The following is a 21,848-nucleotide window of genomic DNA, read 5'->3' as shown; positions in this document are numbered from 1 at the left end:
ACATTTTTCTCAGCAAATGGGAGTAACACATGTGGTTAAAAATCTCGCTTAAACGTTGTTTGTTAGGGTTGTTTCCTCTAAAATGAACTCCCGCATGCACTTTCTATAGTTCGCTACGCCTTGGACAACTTAGCCGAGGATGTGAGGCCATTCCTCTGACAAGGGGTAGAGGCTAACTTTTTTATTTCATCTACAAATGATTAGCTACCACCTCTGCATGGCATGTACTTCCCTGTCCTAGCGTGGCATGGGCCTAAGACAAATCACTCTTCTCATTCAAGAGTACTATCAACTCTGTGTGTGTGTGTGTGTGTATGTGAGAGAGAGAGAGAGAGAGAGAGAGAGAGAGAGAGAGAAGAGGGCTCAACAAATAGGCTTCTGACAATTTTACCAGTCTTAGAGATGAATATATACCATCCCAAGGAACGATACACTTTTGTGAATTTTAAAATTCAATATTGCTCAACAATTAGGCTTTAAACACATGGCACTTATGAAGCCCTCATTGTTCCTCTACTGAATGCCCTCATTACCTATCTCTCTCAATTATAAGAGTTAGATACTATCATATTATAAAGATTATATATATATATATATATATATAAAGAGAGAGAGAGAGAGAGAGAGAATATAGAAGAAAAATAGACATGGTCCCTATGTGGCATGCCCCACTCTACTGCATCCTTGACATTGAGGATGGGGCTCAAACCGCACTACATAGAACAACATGGGTCCATATCGTAAAAACATTCGCTCGGATTTTGGTTCGCTCAAAAAATGTCACTCGGTATATGGTAAGACTCTTAGCCTACTAAAGCCTTACAAAGGAGAGCCACCTCAAGAACCAACTATTGAAGACCCACCGGAGATCGAGGACCAAGAAGAGGTGTTGTAGTCCGAGTCCATTCTCCGACACGAAGACAAGGTATTAAGAGGTGGTAAGATTATCCGACGGTATCTTATTAAGTTTAAGAATTATCATTTTGAAGATGCTAGATGGATACAAAGCATACAAGAATGCTTAAAATGCTTCCCTGGAGTAAGCAAATGTACAAATGTTTAAAATGAACAAAGATTTTGTCCTATAAGACTCTCTTTATCTTTATTGTGCACAAATGTGAAGTAGTATCCATGCTTAGAATCAAGTTTGCGGAGACGACGTCTCCCAAACACCAAGTAGAGCTTGTCACTCTACTATGGAAGATTGATAGGACTAATGTGCAGACATGCTTGCGGCAACTTAGGCTCTCAAGTTTCAAATGGATTAGTCATCCATTTTGGAACGATGTCGTAGGGTAAGATAGGGATCCTCTACCCACTAGAAAAAGGACTAATGAATAGGCTTTATCTTATCTACCCCATAGTCGAGGACGACTATTATTTTAAGAGAGAGGTAATGTCATAATAGCTAATATCTAATTCTCCTAAATGCTTTTCTCATGTTAAACTGATCATTTAATATGGGGAAGTGCCAGGGGAGAAAAAACTAGAATATTGGTTAAGCTGGCAGACCAGCCACAGTACGGATCCAAAAGAAGTAAAATAGGGATCCAAAAGGGGGGCCATCTGCAAAAGACCAATGCGCAACAATGGGCTTTAAAGACCCTAAGGTTCCGCCCATTAAGACTTCCAAAATGCTAAGGTTCCAAAATTCAAAGGTTGTGTCCAATGGTCAAGCTTAGTAAAATTGGATTCTTTGTGAGTGTGTCAAAAAAGTGTTCAAGACTCCTACATAGGAGGGGGCGTGCCCTGTAAGTAGGGGATGAGAGAGAAAAACACACACTCACAGGCTCCCTTTACACAAAGGGAATAGGGGACACATGTTAGCTCCTTAGGCCAATTGCCCACAAGGTGCTCTCAAATCCTATTGGATGGCCATAGAGGTGGACCAATGAGCATTAGGCTAGAGTAAATCTAGTTTAATTCATTTAAAAACACTTAATATAAAAGAACCAATAAGAATTAAGCTGTCTAGAAGACTATTAGACAGTCTCCCAAGGGGTCCAATGAGCATTCAATAGCCCAATGGCTTGTCTGCTTCCTATTGGCCAGAAGACAAAGGGGTCCAATGAGAGTTTAATTGCATTATTTAATTACCTAAAGCTCTCACAAAAGGGGAAAGTGGGATACATGTCACAAGGTTATCACTTATGCTTCTCAATTTTCATTGGCTAAGCTTGGAGAGGTCCAATGAGGTGCCAGCATGAGGATTTAGCAAGAGGGGTCGACCAAGAGAGAGAGGGGGGGCTGATTTTTCAGAAGCATTATTCCACACACACTCACACTAGCTCATGTGTGAAGCAAGAAGACTCTCTCTCTCTCTCTCTCTCTCTCTCTCTCTCTCTCTCTCTCTCTCTCTCTCCTTCTCAAGCTTTAATGGAAAGCTCATCATCTACTCCAAGCTTGTGAGAAGGGAGGCCTACACCAACAACTCTTGGCTTTGTGATGCAAATTCAACCAAGAGCCAAGCTTCAATGCATGCTCATCTCCTCTACCATGCTAATTACTAAGCTATGCTAAGCTTTTATGAGTGATTATGTGAGCAGATATACTTCTTTCTCGTAAGTCTACTCCTTCTTCCTCTCAATCTACTCTCATACTGCGCTAGCTCTCACCATGTTTGAAGGTGAAGTCTTGGATCTGAGATTGTGAGGGAATTGATCTTGTGTTTTATAAGTGTTTGCTTAGTACTTGAAGCTTCCATCTTCATTGCACTAGCTAGTTATTGAAGGAACACAAAGAATTGTATTGTAAAATATCTCCCTTGATGGGGGAAACCTATAATACAAAGCCTTTTGAAGGGGGGACCGGCTCCATGTAGATCCGGTCCTCAAATGTCGTCAATAGCTTAATTTCTCTCTCTTTTGAAGTATTTTTCATGCCTATCTAACTAGATGTTATGCTTTTTGTTGCTCTCTCCACCCAAGCAGTCTTGTTATGGTCATTAGGAATTATTCTAATGAAATGCTCACTATGTTCATGCTATTTTCCGCTACACACAAGTTACTAGGCCATTAAATGTTACATTTTTAATCTTTATAGCATCACCAAGGTCACAAGGAACACGAAAATTTTATTGTAACAAGTCTCTCTTGATGGAAGAATCTATAATACAAACACCTTTTGGAGGGGGGACCCGCTCCAAGGAAATCCGGTCCTCAACTATTGTCATATTCTCTAATACTCTCTCTCTTGCAAAAGCATTGTTCATGCCAAGTTAATTAAGTACTATGTTCATGTTGCTACCATCAATTAAGTTCACCCTCTATGTTCTCAAAGTAATCTCACAAAAATGCTCACTCTAATTCTCTTAATTTCGCTATTCTCAAAGTTCATAGGCCATTTCCATTACACAGAGTCGGATAGATATGATCTAGGAGTTTATCCTAGGGTTTCAGAACGTTCCAAATGTGTTGGATATATCAAAATTCTAAAATTTTGAGCTTTGAATTTTTACGACAACATACAACAATGTCAATGTACAGAAGCATGGTAGTTTGGATTCCTACATTGCAGAGCATTATGCCGTTTGCATCTTTGGCTATGTATATCACATTGTGGTGCTATTTGAGGGAGAATATACCTTCCATTTGTGTGTACAAGTGATGCTTTGGGATGTGAAGTTTTCATATTATCACACATTCAAATGTGATTTTGAGTTGAAAGAGTCTGTCGTCGTGCACAAAATGCATGTGGGCACGGTGTGGCACAAGAGAGGAAAGAGGAGAGATGGAATTTTCATAAACCAACATAGGAATGTAATAAGGCATTAGCGATCTGTCATATTTCTTAAGAATCAAATTTTCTTGCAAAGATTTCTTTGCAACTGCTGCAGTCTATCAAGTCACAATTGCTATACTGGCATGTGGGCACTACAACCGTCTGAGTTTGAAAGGTGCTCGGAGGTGCTATCTTTTTCCTTACCAACAGGATTATCCTTTTCAACAATAGTTTCTCGTGGAGTATGAGGCAATTCAATTGTCTTGTTTGTTGAAGTGTCGTTTGTTTGGTCAGCATCAGTAGGCAGTGTTGGCTTTGTTGGCATAGCTTTAGTTGTGTCAATAAATCTGTTGTCTTCAGCTTCTTCACCACTGGCTTAGATATATTGGATGTACCAGCTCTAGAGGTACCAACTTTAGCCTGAGTTGTTCTTCTCTTTGATCCAGCTGTTACTAATGCTAAATCATGTCTTGTTTTGTTTCTTGGCCCTCTCTTGTTTCGTGCTCACTGGTCTGAGCAGTCCCACACTCGTTTCCCAAGGCCTTCTTCCAGACTTCTTTTTCATTCACATGAGTTGGGATGCAAGTTGCCTAGTACAAAAATTGCTAGGCATATCACGCTTTAAACAAATTCTGAGTCTTTACCTTAGCAATCTAATGTACCAAACTATTGTGCAAAAATGCACTTAAGTTTATATGAGTGCTAGGATTTTTTGTTTTGACTAGTAGCATCCCGAATAATTTTTGAGATACATACGTTGGATTGTTCTTCACAGACTAATGGCGTCTGCCACAAACCTATATGCTAGTTTGTACTCCAGTGCTGCGACGATTGGAACTCCTTGGCCACCTTTGTTCCATTTCTTCTTGGCTTGCTCGTATACAGTTGCTAACTTCATCACTTGTACATTGTTTAACTTTGGTGGAAATAGCAATTGTAGTACATGAGATAGGGTTGATGTTGTGGCTTGTACAAATCTACAATTGATTTCAACTATGCCGCTATTCAAATCAAAAGTATCTATTACCTTGTGAATTATCTGAGCATCGAAACTCAGTCGGGTAGCCTCCAAAACGGCCTCTAGATTCCAAAGTTTCAAAAGGCTTCATTCACAAGAAGATTTAGAAATTTTCTGTGTGTAGGAAAACGGAGTCTTTTTTAATGTTTTTCATACAATGTATAACATCATGAGCTTCTACGAGGGAGGCACCGCAGACCTAGCTAGGTACGATTGGGGGCAGGGGACCCCGGCCCGATGGGAGCTAGGTACGATTGGGGTCCCTGGGGAGGCACCGCAGACCTAGCTAGGTACGATTGGGGGCAGGGGACCCCGGCCCGATGGGAGGATGTTGAGGTAAGTCACAATGTGGGAATTAATGTTATATTTCCTTTTTTTTAATGAGGTACGAAACATTCTTGTTCAGCCTGGTTGAAAAATGTTTCAACTTCCTCCATCGTCTGCTCCATAACTGCCTGCATCTTCTCAGTTAGTGGTTTACCTTTACCCATCTTTGAGTCTTGCAAGCAATCCTGTGAAGGAGAAGAAGTGTATGGAGAATCAAGGTAGGAAAACCAAGGTGTTTCTGGCTGTGTCATGAACGCAGCTGAACCCGACGGAGATGGCAATGATGTTGCGTGCTCAGGATGTTGTGTGGAAGGTGAAGGTACATGTGCTGGCACGTAAATGCTACATGAGGCCAAGGAGCAAGTGGCGCGAGTCATTGAGGGTAAAGTGTTGGGGTCGCACACTCTTCACAAATTCACAAGAAGTTTTGGGCACATTCCCACAATAATTCTCACATTGTGACTTACCTCAACATCATGAGCTTCTGTGAGGGAGCCACCACATACCTGGCTAGGTACGATTGGGGGCAAGGGACCGCCGCCCCAGTGCCCTGCCCCCAATCGTACCTAGCTAGGTATGCGGTGCCTCCCGAGCAGAAGCTCATGATGTTATGCATTGTATGAAAAACATTGAAAAAGACTCCATTTTCCTACATGAGAAAATGTCTAAATCTTCTTGTGAAAGTTATATGAATTCGCACCATGAATGCCTCACTCATTTCTTGCCTCTGGTTTATGCGCACCATATGTGACGTGGCATCCATGTTGTGTGGTTGTTCTTATAATCATTATTGGTGAGATTCTCTTATTGATTTGGTCATTTATGTCTTGATTATGTGTTTCAAACCCAACTTTTGGCTTCAAAATCTGACCCTAAACTGGAATTACACCCAAACAGTCTACTAATTCTGGTTCGTGGAACTCTGATACCCTCAGTTCTACTGGTTTAATATATGATAGATTCATAGCCTCACTAGAGTCTGAATTTGTATCGTGACACTAGGCGAGATCATTATCCAGGTTACCCCAATTTGAAACTGAATTATTTCTGTATCAGTGCTTTGATGTCTAATTTCCCAGTCATTGTCCTGTGGAGATTTTTGAAACTTGGGTTCATGTGTCCTAATAACATCCAAATAAATTTTCTTACACACCTTGACTGCTCCTTCATCATTGCTCCCTTTTGATATGCTATTGGAATACATCTAAACTTGGTATTGTTTTACATGAGCCTGATATTGGTCCGCATACTGGACCCTTGAAGTTCTCATATCCAACCATCCACCCTTAGACAATTGAGTCTCTTCGAGTAGCCCCTGATCACAATTGTCTCCTCTGTTGTGTTTGCACCCTTTCCCCCTCATCCGTAACGTGCATCCTCCATCATGCAATAAGAGAGGTAGGATTCCAATATTGTGATCCTGGTAATGCCGTTAGAAACATCGTCCTTTCTTTGGAACGTAGAATTCTGGGTTGATGTTAGGTGTGATGGGCTGAAATTGAACTAGAAACCAGTCCAATTCCATATTGGTAACATATTTCTTCTCCAAGGTAAGACCAACCATTATAACAGATAACAAAGGTGACCAGTCTTCGTCTAGGTGTGGGACATTCATCTCCGCCATTAGCAGCTCCTCATGAGAATTCTTTGGATCATTCTGACGTTGCTCCTGAGAATCAAACAATGAATCACATGAAGATTTGGATGATCTAGAAAAGTCCATTTGGACCTCAATATTTTCATCCCATTGGTTATGGACTTGTGTCTCAATATCCACCAAAGTTTGAAGAGTCAAATATGGAAAATCCTTAAAATTTGAAACCTTTTGAACCTTCTTGTGACATTGATCACACCTTCCGTGGTCCAATATTTTGAATCGGAGATTGTTGCCATCATTCCTTGGCAGCTTCCAATATTGCCAAGAGATCTTCATACGAACAAGTATGATGTCTTTGAAAGGGTAGGTGGCTCAAGGATATTAGCCAAGAACATGGCCAATGCTTAGCTAAGCAAGGAGAGGTCATAGTAGAATTATTGGATGGAAGACTGCATAATAGTTAAAGATAAGATTTAAAGAATTAGGAAATAATTCCATTTGATTGATAAAAAAGGGGGATCAACAAAAAAGCCATTTACAATGTAGAACTATTAATTCATCATTAACAGCATGCTCCTTATTAAGCTGAGAACAAGATCTGGAGCTTGCTCGAGAGCTAACGTCAAATCATATTGCATGCTAGTATAGGAGTTTTGATGTAATGCATGCTAGTATAGAAATTTTGACCCCTCTTTCTAGGAGTGGATCTTTGCCTTCAAAAAATGCTTAGGATGTTACTTGAGCTTTGCATACATGACTCATAGGCAATGGCCACACATGGATACATCTAGCCACAATTAGGACTTCACACAAAGGATTGGGCTACGGCCCCATCCCAACATTAACATCAAGCATTTGCACCAAAAGAGAAAATCTATCAACCATCTACAACCTTGACAAATTTTTTGACAAGAGACAGGAATTGAATGGTATGAGAAGAAATTCAAAGTTTTAACAAGCATATTATTTCAAAATATAGATAGGTAGATTTAAACACTACTACTGAGTTTTTGGGAATTCCAAAAGATTAATTCTCAAAGATATGTTAAGACTACAAAAGAACGAAGTGATTGGGTGTTGAACATCGAACTTTAATCATAATGATTCTTATGAGGTGAAACATTGGTTTGATATTTTCTTTTCTTTTGTTGGATTTACAGGCTGTGGAAAGGCCTTCAATAAATCTATTTGAATGTGAAGAAAAGCAATTTGGCGAAGATGTGAGAAATTTTTATAGAAAGGTCATACATCAAGTGGTGCATCCATATTCATGGATAGATGTTCATGTCTAATGCTTCATTAAGGTGGTCAGAGCACTGAATAATATTTTGCATTTGATTATATGAAAAGAACAATTAGCAACATCAGCACGTTTGCGTTATTTTTATACGAGCCACGTGGGTAGCCTCTCCTTCTACTTTGAAGTGTAAGCATCTTACACTGAAAAGGGTAAAGAACATGTTGCAAATGCCATGTATTCTTTGAAAAGGGTAAAGAACATGTTGCAAATGCCATGTATTCTTTAAAATGTTTTTCTGTACCTTTGATATGTTTTGAGAACAATTGAGTCAATCGGACATCTAATCCAAGTTAATTCTAAATTGCTTGATTTGAAAGAGAGACTACTTTTAGAGATGCTATGTTGACTTGATAAGGATGGAAACTTATTGAAAAAAGAATTTCTTATACCGATTACTTTTTTTCTCTTGAAAGATGATTTTTTTTTTTTTCTTCTCTCCACTTAAAGCATGTTTCTAGCATTATTAGGCTCTACTGGCATGTTTCGGTGCATCACAACACAATCCCTGCAGAATCGTCAAATTGAGAGATACAAGACCCCCTATATAAACAAGAAGATGTCTCTTTTAAGGTTTTCCAACTTTGTAGCAAAATGTTTTCAGCATTGGCCACTATGTTTGGGCGAACAAACACAGTGTTCATAATTAACCCCGCTGCCCTGGCTCAGCCTTGACACAACGGGGCTCGATATCTCCTCCTTATTGATGTGATAAACATGTGTACATGCTCACAAGATCGTGTCGGTAAAGAGCTGTGCATGCTAGCACATTTCTTATTCAAAAATTGTCCAAAAGTGGACAATTATATAATGAAATGACTCCTCTAGCAACCCTCCTCCATCACAAGACACCCACCAAAGCCTCCATGATTTCATAGCCGGATGCTTTGAAAAAAGTAACAGAATTTATGAAAGGCCTAGATGATAAAAGTGGTGGACAAAGTATATGGTGGCTACTGACTTGCCTTAAAACATTGATTTAACATTAGGCCCATGTCACATGGCAGAAGTGGTCATATCATGCGTGGTGCAGAGTGATCGACAACCGTTCTGAACAGAAGGTGGAGGCGACACTTCCAAGAAATCCTGACCAAAAACCTGTTCGTCTTCATGCTGATTGGCTCCTACGCAAGATGGGCGAGGGTGGGCAGCCCAGACCCCTCGGACACCAAACCCATCAGTGCAACCGTCGACCTGGCTTCAAACTCACAAAGCAAGAGGGTTGTCCACCGCCGTGTGACAAGCGAAAAGCAAGGCAGAAGAGGCATCCGGATGCGTCTTACAGAGGCCTTAGTCACTCCCAAAACAGTGCACTTGTGTGCACTCCATGTTGCTCCACCAACTATACACAATAGTAGACTTTTACTCTTATGCTCATCTCTTCCAGCATGAACGACACCAATCTTGAATGTGTGTGTGTGTGTGTGTGAGAGAGAGAGAGGGGGGGGGGGGGGGGGCACACGTGCCCATTCCAATAAGCATAGGAACACATACAAACAAGGTACTTACAAACAAGGTACTTTCATATATTAAAACCTCTTTTAAGACTTTTTTTCCGATGTCCAATTGCAGTTCTATCACAAGTAAACATGTGACAAAAAAAACATTAGCATCTTAAATTCAGGTCGACACCATGGTAGAATCCAATTCAGCAGCAAATCATGGTGTCCATAAATAAGTTATGCTGTTGCGGCGCACTTCTCGGAATAGAACTTAACCTTCTTCTCAAGCTCCACCTTGTTTGCACCTACAATCTTTTCGGTTGTCTTTGAGTCTACAATAAATAAGAAGGTAGGCATTGCACGGATCTCGTACTCTTGACTGATGTCCTGGAGAAAAGAAAGTATGAAGGGGTGACTCTCTCTCTCTCTCTCTCTCTCTCTACACACACACACACACATATGTATACATACATACATATATATATATATATATATATATATATATATGTATATGTATGTAAGGGTATGTATATATATATATCTATATCTACACACACACACAGACACAAAAGAGTGAGCAAAAGTAAAACACACGCAGAACACAAAGCTCTATTATACTAGTGACCTCTAAAATCTCTGCTCCAATAAATTACACCAGAAAATTTAGAAATGAGTACTTTGATAACTCCAAAAGCTTCCCCAAGGCAATCTGCAGCCCTAGTCTAATCAATGGCAAAAGTTGAGTCCTCTACTTGGGCCTTAAAACTTTACAAAAGGAAAAACAAAAAGCCACCCAAACAAAAAACAATTTCGTTATCATTCAGCATAAACTTATCTTAAGTTAAGAAACATAATTGGTATCACATACTCAAGATCATGACTATGATAAAGATATACTGTACAAAAAGCATACATGCAATAAAGTGTCCAAGTGTGTAGCGAGCGAGAGAGGGAGAGAGAGAGGGGGGGGGGGGGGGGGGGGGGGGGGGGGGGGGTTATGGCAAGCTCAATAACGCCAGATGGAAAACACAAGATAAATGACATAGAGCCCCCTAGGCCACATAATGGACACTCATCATAACAAGGAACAGGAAATGGCAACAGGGGATGGCATGGATTGCCATTCCCTAGAATGAGAACCAGAACGGAAACAAGGGATGGGTACAGCAAATTAAAAAATGGCCATTCCCTGTTACTATGACACTCATATCAACCTCCATTTACCCCACCGCGTACACGTCCGAATGACTAGCACGCACACACATGTATGCATAATGAATGAAACTAACATACCAAAATAGCCTGTAGACATTCACATAAACACATTTTGAGCTTTTAAAACAGTTAAAAGAAGCATGTGCACTACAGCATATTGCATTCTGGACCTTAGCCTCAAATAATAATGAGCTTGCAAGGCTAATTAAAATTTTGACTGGTTTCATAAAACTATCACTGACATACGAAAGCATATGTTTGAAAGTGAACCTGGTCCAGCTTAAACATGCAGAATGCAATGCATATCTCAACAGAAAATATTACTTACATTATGGTCATCAACATCCACTTTGAGAAAAACCAAGTTCGGGTACTTCTCAGATAACTCGGCAAAAAAGGGAGCAATGAACTTGCATGGTCCACACCAAGTAGCAGTGAAATCAACCACTACCTGTACAAAGATAAAAAGTTTATAAGACATCACAAAACAAAGCCAATATACCCAAAAAAGCAAGCATGGTAGATTGATTATCCCAATTCCCTCTTAAATAACAGGTCTTGAATTCAAGACTAGTCAAATAGATCTTTTAGGTCTCTTGGGATAATTCCTACAGCATCTTCTTCTTCTTTCTCATGTGTAAAGTTTGGTACATACCACTTTACCACTGGTGGTTGCCTCGAAAACTTTTGAATCCCACTCACTGCGATTCAGAATAACATGCACACTTCCATGCGAAGCCGCACTTCCATGCGAAGCCGCCATGTCAGGTGAGCGAGAACTGCACAAAAATCCGGTTAAACATCTGGCCAGAATCCTTGCCTAGTCAATAGAATGTTGCAAGAGTGGTCATTAGAATGTAACAAGCATACATAGTGGATACAATCGAGCCCATTTTAAGGAAAATCCGCAGTCAAGCTAGATCGGCAAAGACCTGTAGAAAGGCATGTGTATAAAACAATCCATGGCTTTGATTGCTGACACAATCATAACGAGTATACCACATTGAAGAGAAAAACAGCAAATCCATGGTACGATCAACAAAAGGCGGCAGTGCACTGATGATTACATGGCTCACAAAATACAAAATGTACTGATGAAAAACAGAGAATGATTGCCACTATACTTGAAGGCTTTTGCCAGAGATGAGTCAAATCCAGTGGTGAAGAGAAGAAACTCACTTCTCACAGACACCTACGCAAACAATGAAGTTATACTCTTTGATTTACGCACTTCCGGCGCATGGTTATCACAAAAAAGACAAATTTTTCCGACCAACTGGAAGGATTTAAGCAACAGAGAACTTAAGTCATGGGCACAATGGACAACCTCAACAAAGCACAAGAACCCACAAGCTTTAACGCAAGCAGAAGACCCAAACAACAGAAAATGGACCTAGAACGAAGGATCACAAAAGCCCAACCAACAGAATGGAAAATTTGCAGAGCAATCTTAGAATGTAAAGGCGAGAAAAGGACTCAAGCTGTGGAGCGAAGAAAATTCGGACCTTTTTGGCGTGTAGAAACTACTTGGCGATGGCTTTCTTGGAGCTAATCCGCTTCTTCAGACCGTAGCGATGAAGCTACGTTTGGGCGTCTCGCACATATATAGCATCGAGCGTACTGTATAATTGCCAAGTCAAGCATATATATCCAAAATTCCTTCTTTCCGACCAATCAGAAATTTCTATGTCTGTCATATTTGAATTCATGTAAGGCTCGGTTCACATATTCACACCCCACTCAAAGTTGCTTTTGGGGTCAAAAAAATACGTGAGTGATTCCCACCATTGGCCACAATCACGGTTTCATGCGCAACACAAATCTATATGTATTCTATAACGGCATAGAGAGTGCCCTTTACATGTGTCGAAAACTGTGAGATGAAGGCTAAAGTCCAAAAATGAGAGAAGCTCCAGCCTCCTCTGCGCACGATAAAGAGGGAGAGAAAAAGAGAGAGAGAGAGAGAGACCGCCGAAGTCGGCCGGCCGTACTAGTGCACCCTAATGAAGCCTCCATTTGTCTAACGGAGCCCTTGATAACACTCATCGTTTGGATGTGCTAATCACATGGTTGTCGTTAATTGCAAACCAAGAGGGGGAGATAAAGAGGGAGAGAGAAAGGGAGAGCGAGAGGCCGTCGAAGGCTGCCGGCCGTACTAGTGCAACTTAATGAAGCCTCCATCTATCTAACAAAGACCTTGATAACACTCATCGTTTGGGTGTGCTAATCACATGGTTGTCGTTAATTGCAAACCAAGAGTAGTGTTAGAGGCTAGGATAGTATTTTAAGGTTTCCACCAACATGGCAACCTCAACATAGGGTCAAGGATGGTCACCTTATCCTGTAAGAGGTTGTAAGCTATTGATGTTGCCCATCTATTTGCTCTTATGCACGTAGCTTGGTTAGCCTCATATAAATGTGTGTGTGTGTGTTCCTCAATTGCTACCTCTTCACTTGGGATTGCCTTGTCAAGCTCCTCCATTTGCTTTTTGTATGATGGACGCGTGCTTATTCTTGGCACGTTAGACACTTATTTTAAACATATTCCTCTCAATGAGAGTATCGTTTGTCATGTGGTTGGTATTCTCCTATGAATTGATTCCTAGTAGTTTCCTAGCCTTGCCTCTCTTTGGTGGAGCTTCTCCTTGGGCTTATGGCTCCTACCACTACAGTTTGGATGTACCTATGCAGACTTGATCCAGTGAAGGCCTCATGGATGATTCTTAGTTTGGTGATGTCTTCTCTCTCCATCTTGGTGGTGGCCTCTCCCTTTGCACTTGCAAATTATCGGAAGATGGTCAAGTCTTAGGCTATGGCTTCTAATTCTGCAGTCATTCTTTCTGATGCATCCTTTCTACTATTCCTTACCTCTTAGCATTCCATTATTGTTATGCAATTTGTCTATATAACTTGCACTTGCATGATCTCTCATGGATATTTTTTCTTGATCCATTGGTGGATGTGCCCTCAAAGGTGGATATAGCTAGGATCTCCTTCAACTATTGTGTCCAATATTATGTGCTTGTCTTGGAAGGGCATTTCATTTTGTAGCTTATACTTCTTTGAGACGGCTTCCTTCCCCATACTCTAGAGACTTCTCTGCTTGGATTGGTTGTTGTTTTCCATGTAGGTTTCTCTATCTCAGTGGCGCTCATCGCCGATGAGCTATTGGATGCTCGTTTTTTGTCTCTTCCTATATACCTTTTTCTAGCGACTTGTACGTCAGTGATCATCATCACATTGTAGCTGAACAGGTCACTGTTTTTTGGGTTTGGTGCCCATTCCTTGGGGATTTTCTTCATTCTCTAGAGTTGTCAAGATTGATGCATTTTCCTTAGCAGTTTCTCAAACAAAAAGAAGGGGGGGGGGGGGGGGGGGGGGGGGGGTTATGTTCACCTAATGGATGTCCTCTTGCTTAAGGGCTTCTAATCACAAATGCACTCGCTCTTGATTGTTGGTCACATATACCCCTACTAGATAGGGATCTCATGCACATTGAGGGCTTTTACTAGCACTTTGCCAATTTCGTGCCTAGCCATTTTCATATTTTTAGGATGAGACTTTTATTTTTAGTCATTGTATTTGACAAAAATATTTGCCTGATCTTGCCCTGGCCCACTTTATATGTGACCTAGGGGGCTCCGTGTCCTTTTTCTTGTATCATTCATAAAGTTTTCCATTTGGAGTTAGTTATTGGGCTCGCTAGCCTTTGTCCATCTGTCTCTCTCTTCTCTTTCTTGTACGTAGGTCATGAAACAAAAAATTCATTGTTTTGTGTGTGTGTGTGTGTGTGTGAGAGAGATCTCTCTCTCTCTCTCTCTCTCTCTCTCTCTCTCTCTCTCTCTCTCTCTCTCTCTCTCTCACACACACACACACACACACACACACACACACACACACACACACACACACACACACACACACACACACACACACACACACACAGAGGTACATGTACAACTACCCGGTTTTGTCCGGGCACTTCAAATAGCTAGGAATCTCCACTCCTTTTGTAGGATACTTTCCTTAAAATGGTAGTTGGCCTTGGGCTTCTAGTCCTCATAAGATTCCCCTCTTAGGGCAGCGATATTTTTTTTTGGGAAACTTACTAGGCAATAAATCCCCTCCCCCACTCTCTGCGCAATACCCGTTTGTGTTACACTCTGCTCACGATCATTCTCTCTCTCTCACACACACACACACCCACCAAACACACTCCCCACAACCCCTTCCCCCCCCTCCCCCGGGTTAATGTGGCGGATGTCGCTAGAGCTTCCTCTCATGATTGTTAGGTAAAGGCGATGTGCCTCACCGTGCTTTGCCCGTGTCTGTCGGTCAGTGTCCGGCTGCCCACATTTATCTCCTTATTCTTTATACATACAAAGAATAAGGAGCTCTCACTTATTCTCACATTGTGCTCATACAGTGCAAATTGGGAGCTCCACCCACATCCCTGTGTCGTGCTCTCTCTCTCTCTCTCTCTCTCTCTCTCTCTCTCTCTCTCTCTCTCCATCATCGCTGCACACACCCATGCCTACGATCCCTTCCTTCACAATTGGTATTAGAGCTTTGACTTCACGACAGATGGAGTGCTACAGAGAAGTGAGCTTTCGGCTATGGTGAGCTCATTTCACTGGAAGCTTGAGATTGGTGAGCAACCACCAGATCTGTGCTCATGGAAGCTTGAGGGATATTCCCAAGCTTGAGAGGAGGGTGTATTGCAAGTGTGTATGCTTTTTTGCATCCATACTTGCAGGAAGAATGTAGCTTTTCATTTTCACATGTCATTTTTTGGGCTCCAAAGCAGGGTTTTTTGCATAGGGAATGCGATTTATGCAAGGTTAGGGTGTAACCTGGGGTTTTGGCACGTTCCGATGCAATGATAATGTCCATTTGGACTGATTTTGACCTCTAAAATTTTTGCATCAACGGCTATTTATTGCGTCGAGGATTCCACACATGGTTTGCTCTCGGATGTGAGATTGGTATTGGCTGCAAGTTTGCTCACAGGTGGGAGGATATGATGTATGATCTTATGTGGTTTGATGCTTAGGGAGACTCATGTGATTGCAGTTTGAGCTCGGCAATGTATGCCTTGAGCATGTTTTTTGGCAGTCACAAGTAGAGCAGGTATATTGTGTACTAGATTTGCAGGTGTTTGCAATGATGTATGCAAAGTGTGGAGATTGGTGCATGCATTTGGAGTGCAGTTTGATGCGCTTGTGCAGTCACTTTGGTTACTGGTTTTGTAGCCGTTTTATGCGCATCGTTGGGGCGATCGAGATTGTGATTGCTTGTAGCACTCAGGATTTGCGTGCAGTGTTTTTCCTTTTGAGAGGTGCATCGCAGGCGTGTTTCGCTCTGCATTTTTGGTCTTGAGCTGTGAGTGCTCAGCCATTTGAAGCTTCTATTTTTGACTCCCAGCTACAAGTTGATTCTAGTACTCCCACATGTGTTGCCATTTGCAGTTGAGGACATCTTTTGTAGTGTTTTGACTTGCATACCTGTTTCGACACAGCAGGTGTCTTGAGCTTTTGCTTTGTGCATGCTTTTGTGGGATAGTGGCTGGAGTTTACTCACCATAGTCCTCTTTGTAGGTGCCTATGTATGGCTCAATGGTAAGCTAATTTGTGGCACAATTGTGACCTATTTCTTTAGCTATTTGAGAGTTGAATTTGGGGCTGATTTGCAGCCATATTTTTCAGCCATATAGGAACTTGTGTCACTCAACAAGTACAGTTCTTGTTACTCTTGATAGTGGTTGAGTTTTGACTCCCACTTTTACACAGGTTGTGTATGCTACGGTTTTTTGGCACATTGTTCATTCATTGACACATTTTGGCAAGAGTTTTTCACTCACATATGTATGACATTTGTGGCGTCATTGGGCGATACTCCAGCTACAGTGGTTTGGCTCTCTGTATGGCTTTGTGAGGTGGTTCCGGACGAGTACATTCCCGGATTGTCCATTTCAGCATTTGTTGTCTCCATTGCGATTTACTGTTGAGTTTTTTTTGCCTTAATTACAGAGGAGACTTTGCCAAAATTTTGTCAGATATGCCTATTGCAGAGGCAAGTGAGCTTGACTGTTTGCTCACCTTCTTTTCTTGAGACAGTGGTTTTCTCTCAAGTGGGAGAGTCTTGTGATCTCGATCATTGTTTGTCATAGTTTTGGCATGGATATGGAGACACTTCAGGTTAGAGGTGGTTCTCGCTCACGATCGCGACTGACATGTTGGCACTGCGACCACGAGGGCATATTAGGCATCGTTGCTTCGGACGTATGAGGCAACGAAAGAGGTAGAAGCATGTTGCTACTATGAGGACAGATGCTAGAGAGTATGCACGTGACAGGCATGTCACTTTTGATTCTAGCTTGCCTTCAGACTACTTTGTCTCTTAGGATAGCACATTGTCTACACATTTTCTACTAGACGAGCATGTAGTTTTTCATGTGACGCCATGTCGTGATTTGTTTTTCTCTTTCCATAGTGGGAAACTTGGTTGTGTGTACTTTGCTGATGGTTCAAGATATGACATAGAGGGTGCTAGAGATGTATGCATGTCTTTACCTAGTGGTGCATTGCTTACTCTACAAGAAGTATGTTATGTACCAGCTAGAGTCTCATTTCAGTGCATCAATTGCAAAGTAGAGGACATTGTAGACTACTTGGAGAGCAGTCATTTCATATGCATAGGGGATCACTGGTGATAGCCAGAGGTGCTAGGAGTGATCTAGTATACCCTTTGCATATTTCTGACACACCTGGCAATGTAGTCTCTATGTATTTGCAGCCATGTTTGGAGTGAGAGACGAAGCGTGTCTCTTTTGTGGATGTGCTGCATGGAGAGCAGGTTGTGCATTTGTCTTGTGGTGATGTTCACGCAGACAGTGGTATCTCTGGGGATGCACGTCTTGGTCAATCATCAATTGAGGTGACATCAGTTGAGCCAGAGACCAATGCATTGTTCTATGATGATGTGTCTGATACATTGGGAGGGCGACAATGTCCTTCATACAGCTGTGTGTGATTGTAGTGGTGCTGATTTTTTTGTTTTGTAGTCATTCTCAATAGATATGCCTTTGCCAGACGATGCTGACATGGTGATGCATAGTCAAGTGGTTCATGATGAGGATGCATATGGCATTGAGGTTGCTGACAGGGATAGGTTGGCACACATAGTGCACGTTTTGTCGGCTTTTGGGTCTCTCATTCTGACCTTTTGGTCTCGAGACCTAATCTTGCTTATGTGGTTGGTGCATTTACAGTGGGAATTGTCAGTTGTGCGATGACTAACACTGGCCGCATTGTAGAGCCATGCAGGTTGTCACTCGATATCTGCATTAGGAGTTTCATTGTGGCTCTAGCCCTAGTGGTATGCATGTTGCATTTCCACTAGAGCGGTTATAGATGCACTCACGTGTTTGGAGTGAGTCAGTGGGCATAGGTTGAGAGCTGTCTTCTCTCACTTCTTGTATATACTAGTTGTAGGCTAGTCTTCAGGCCACTTATCGACACACAGCCTTTAGTGGGAGAATGTTAGGTAAAAGCGGTATGCCTCACCTTGCTTTGCCTGTGTTTGTCGGCCAGTGTCCGACCGTCCACATTTATCTCCTTATTCTTTATACATACAAAGAATAAGGAGCTCTCATTTATTCTGACATTGTGCTCATACAGTGAGATTTGGGAGCTCAACCTCACATCACTGTGTCGTGCTCTCTCTCTCTCTCTCTCTCTCTCTCTCTCACACACACACACACACACACACACACACTCTCTCCATCTTTGCTGCACACACACACGTCTACGATCCATTCCTGCACATGATAACATAGTATGTTGCTTTTTGCTATGAATAATACTCCTCAAAACTTGTACCAGAACCAATATTATAAATCAGTTGAGGGTTTTACCCCTCACTTAACCTTGGTGCTTATTTTTTCTGTGTATGAGTGCATAAATAGTGAGCTATTCTGAGTACTTGAACTATTGCGTATTGAGTTGCAATGGAGATGGTGGAACACAAGGACACATCGCATGTAACATTTAATGGCCTAAAATCTTTTGTGTAGCGGAATTTAGCATGAACATAGTGGGCATTTCATTAGAGTTGATTCCTAATGAGAATTACAAGAGTGCTTGGGTGGAGAGAGCAACAAAAAGCATAACACCTAGTTAGATAGCATCGACAATACTTTCAAAAGAGAGAGAGCAATTAAGCTATTGACAACAGTTGAGGACCGGATTTGCATGGAGCCGGTCCCCCCTCCAAAAGGCTTTGTATTATGGTTTCTCCCATCAAGAGAGACATTGTACAATACAATTCTTTGTGTTCCTTCAAGACCAGCTAGTGCAATGAAGATGGAAGCTTCATACACCAAGCAAACACTTAATCAAACACAACTTGAATTATCCCCGTTCTCAGACCCAAGACCTCACACACCTTCGAAGATGGTGAGAGCTAGCAGGGTATGAGAGAGAGTAGATTGAGAGGAAAAAGAAGTATCTTACGAGAAAGAAGTACATCTCCTCACATAATCACTCATATTAGCATAGCTTAGCTTAGTAATTAGCTTGGTAGAGAAGGTGAGCATGCATTGAAGCTTGGCTCTTGGTTGGATTTGCATCCACATGCCAAGAGAGTGTTGATGTAGGCTTCTATCTCACAAGCTTGGAGTAGGTGATGAGCTCTCCATTAAAGCTTGGGAGGAGATAGAGTATTTTCCCTTCACACATGGTCAAGTGTGAGAGTGTGTATGTCAATGCCAAGCAAAAATCAGCCCCCTCTCTCTCTTGGGCGAGCCCTAGCTGCTAAGTTAGGCTGGCTTTTGCCTCATTGGACTCCCCAGGTCAAGCCAATAGGGATTAAGCAGCATAAGTGATAGCCTTCTGACATGTGTCCCCCTTTCCCCTTTTGTGAGAGCTTTAGGTAATTAAATAATTAAACTAAACTCTCATTGGACCCCTTTGCCTCCTGGCCAATAGGAATCAGGCAAGCCATGGGGCTCCTGAATGCTCATTGGACCCCTTGGGAGACTGCCCAATAGTCTTCTAGGACACTTAATTCTTATTGGTTTCTTTTATTAAATGTTTTTAAATTAATTAAACTAGATTTACTCTAGCTTAATCTCATTGGTCCACTTCAAGGGTCTTCCATAGGAATTGGGCACACCTTGTGGGCATCTGGCCTAGGGAGCTGACATGTGTCCCTCATTCCCTTTGTGTAAAGGGAGCCTGTGTGTGTGTGTGTAGCTTTCTCTCTCATCCCTAGCTTTGGGGCTCGCCCCCTCCCATGTAGGGATATGCAAAGACTTTTTGAGCTCACACTAAGCATCCAATTTTCCCTAGGGTCAACCTTTGGACACAACCTTTGAATTTTGGAACCTTAGCATTTTGGAAGTCTTAATGGGCTGAACCTTAGGGTCTTTTTGGCCCATTGTTTCACATGGCTCTTTTGCAGATGGCCCCCCCTTTGGATCCCTATTTTCCCTCCTTTGGATCCCTACTGTGGCCGGTCTGCTAACTTAACCAATATTCTAGCTTTTTCTCCCTTGGCACTTCCCCACATTAAATGATCAGTTTAATATGAGAAAATCATTTAGGAGAATTAGATATTGATTATTATGACATTACCTCTCTCTTTGTTAGGTCATGTAATGGTCCCGCAATTTGTGAGAACTTTTCTATGAAGCGTCTATAGTATGCACACATACCTATAAAGCTTCTTAGTTCATGAAGATTCCTTGGTTTAGGCCATCCTTTTATTACCTCTAACTTGGATGGATCCATTTGGATTCCATCTTGAGAGATAATGTGACCTAAATATTGAATCTCTTGCAAGAAAAATTCACTTTTCTTTCGATTAACATAAAGTTTATTCTCTCTTAAAACTTGAAATATTACCTGGAGGTGTTGCTTATGTTCCTCTAATGAATTAGAGTAGATGATAATATCATCAAAGAACACTCCAGTGAAGGTTCGATGAGGTCTGAACAGCTTCTCCATCAAGCGGTTAAATGTGGCTGGTGCATTAGTCAAGCCAAAAGGCATGACAATGTATTCGTAAAGACCAAATGTAGTACGAAATTGCGGTCTTTACAATGTCTTGATCAACTATCCTTATTTGATGATAGCCACTTTTTAGGTCAATCCTACTGAAGTAGGTTGATCCTTGTAGCCTATCAAATAGGTCTTCTACCCGTGGAACGGGAAACCTATTCTTGATAGTGATCCTATTTAGTGCTCTATAGTCGACACACATACGATATGTGCCGTCTTTCTTTTGCACTAATAGCACAGGTGAGCAAAATGGAGATGAGCTAGGCCTAACCATGCCCTTCTCAATTAACTCATGCACTTGCCGCATAATCTCCTCTTGTTGAGCTTGAGAAACTCTATAAGGAGGTTTGTTAGGCGGTGAACTTCCTGGAAGAAGTTCAATTGCATGGTCGTCATTACCTCGTTTAGGAGGTAGCTCACAAGGGATGTCGTCAATAAAGACATCTTGAAACCCTTGAGAAAATTGGATAACTCTAATTCCTTTTGGTTGCTTTTATTTTCTTTTGCTAAAGCATTAGGTTCATTTTGAGAATCTTTAACAAAAATCATGTACACGGAAATAGAGCTCTTTATTGACTTGTTGAAAGCTGGTGTATGTACAATGGGGATGGTGTTACCATCTCCCTAGCATCTATATACATGTCCTTTTCCCTGAACTTAAAGGAGATTCTCCTTTCAGGAAATTTAACATGGGCAGCCAGACGGTCAAACCATGGTGCCCCTAGGATTACATCCTCATGCTTGAGAGGAGAGATAAAGAAGTCCTCTTTGTCCACATAGCCTTGGACATGAAGCCTCAATTTCCCGATTAAGGGAGTGACTGAAGCTTCTTGCCCCTTGAAGGCACTGTCTGCGGGTAGGATATCTCCCATCTCGTAGGATTGTATGCCTAGCTTGGTGGCTAACTCCATAGATATAAAATTGTGAGTAGAACCAGGGTCAAAGAGAATAAAAGCATCATGTTCTCTTACCTTTCCCCAAGCATGGCATAGAGGAGATCCTTTGTGGTGAATTTGGTGAATCTCCTCCTCTTGGATTTCAACCAAAGAAGCTCTAGGAGGATCTTGGCGGTTGTTCTTTTGGGGACAAGCGCGGTACGCATGCCCTTGTTCGCCGCACTTGAAACACCGGTTATCTTTACGATAACGCTCAAGCTCTTCAGGAGAGAGTT

The 21,848-nt window shown here is 41.7% G+C and overlaps 2 protein-coding genes across 4 annotated transcripts; both read right to left on the bottom strand.

Moving 5' to 3' along the window:
* Nucleotides 1–5,601: 5,601 nt before the first annotated feature.
* Nucleotides 5,602–9,321, bottom strand: LOC147434129 (uncharacterized). Its single transcript, XM_086490718.1, has one exon. The coding sequence runs from the start codon at nucleotides 6,996–6,998 to the stop codon at nucleotides 6,498–6,500; it is 501 nt and encodes a 166-aa protein (XP_086346844.1). The 5' UTR covers nucleotides 6,999–9,321; the 3' UTR covers nucleotides 5,602–6,497.
* Nucleotides 9,322–9,461: 140 nt separating this feature from the next.
* On the bottom strand, nucleotides 9,462–12,276 carry LOC147434128 (thioredoxin H4-2-like). Of its 3 annotated transcripts, none has more exons than XM_086490719.1 (5): nucleotides 12,122–12,216; nucleotides 11,487–11,548; nucleotides 11,272–11,395; nucleotides 10,945–11,067; nucleotides 9,462–9,788 (listed from the first exon to the last, which is right to left on the bottom strand). In XM_086490719.1, exons 2-5 carry the CDS (start codon nucleotides 11,507–11,509, stop codon nucleotides 9,639–9,641), a joined length of 420 nt encoding a protein of 139 aa, XP_086346845.1. In that variant the 5' UTR covers nucleotides 11,510–11,548; nucleotides 12,122–12,216; the 3' UTR covers nucleotides 9,462–9,638. The 3 variants fall into 3 exon arrangements, with proteins under 3 accessions (XP_086346845.1, XP_086346846.1, XP_086346847.1); XM_086490720.1 differs by lacking the exon at nucleotides 12,122–12,216 and adding an exon at nucleotides 11,741–11,814; XM_086490721.1 differs by lacking the exon at nucleotides 11,487–11,548 and having other exon boundaries at nucleotides 12,122–12,276.
* Nucleotides 12,277–21,848: the final 9,572 nt, after the last annotated feature.

The sequence above is a fragment of the Adiantum capillus-veneris genome, chromosome 19 (assembly GCF_014529385.1).
Source record: "Adiantum capillus-veneris isolate H3 chromosome 19, ASM1452938v2, whole genome shotgun sequence".
Classification (NCBI taxonomy): domain Eukaryota; kingdom Viridiplantae; phylum Streptophyta; class Polypodiopsida; order Polypodiales; family Pteridaceae; genus Adiantum; species Adiantum capillus-veneris.
The sequence above is the reverse complement of the archived record's forward strand: the minus strand, read 5'-3'. Positions and strand labels throughout refer to the sequence as shown.

Excerpts from the sequence above, each read along its gene's own strand:
- LOC147434128 (XM_086490719.1), bottom strand. The coding sequence starts at position 11,509 with ATGGGCTCGATTGTATCCACTAT. Across the intron at positions 11,396-11,486 it reads GGCTCGATTGTATCCACTAT|TTCTCGCTCACCTGACATGG; the intron begins GTATGCTTGTTA and ends ATTTTTGTGCAG. Across the intron at positions 11,068-11,271 it reads CAACCACCAGTGGTAAAGTG|GTAGTGGTTGATTTCACTGC; the intron begins GTATGTACCAAA and ends ATCTTTGTACAG.
- LOC147434129 (XM_086490718.1), bottom strand. The coding sequence starts at position 6,998 with ATGAAGATCTCTTGGCAATATTGGAAGCTGCCAAGGAATGATGGCAAC.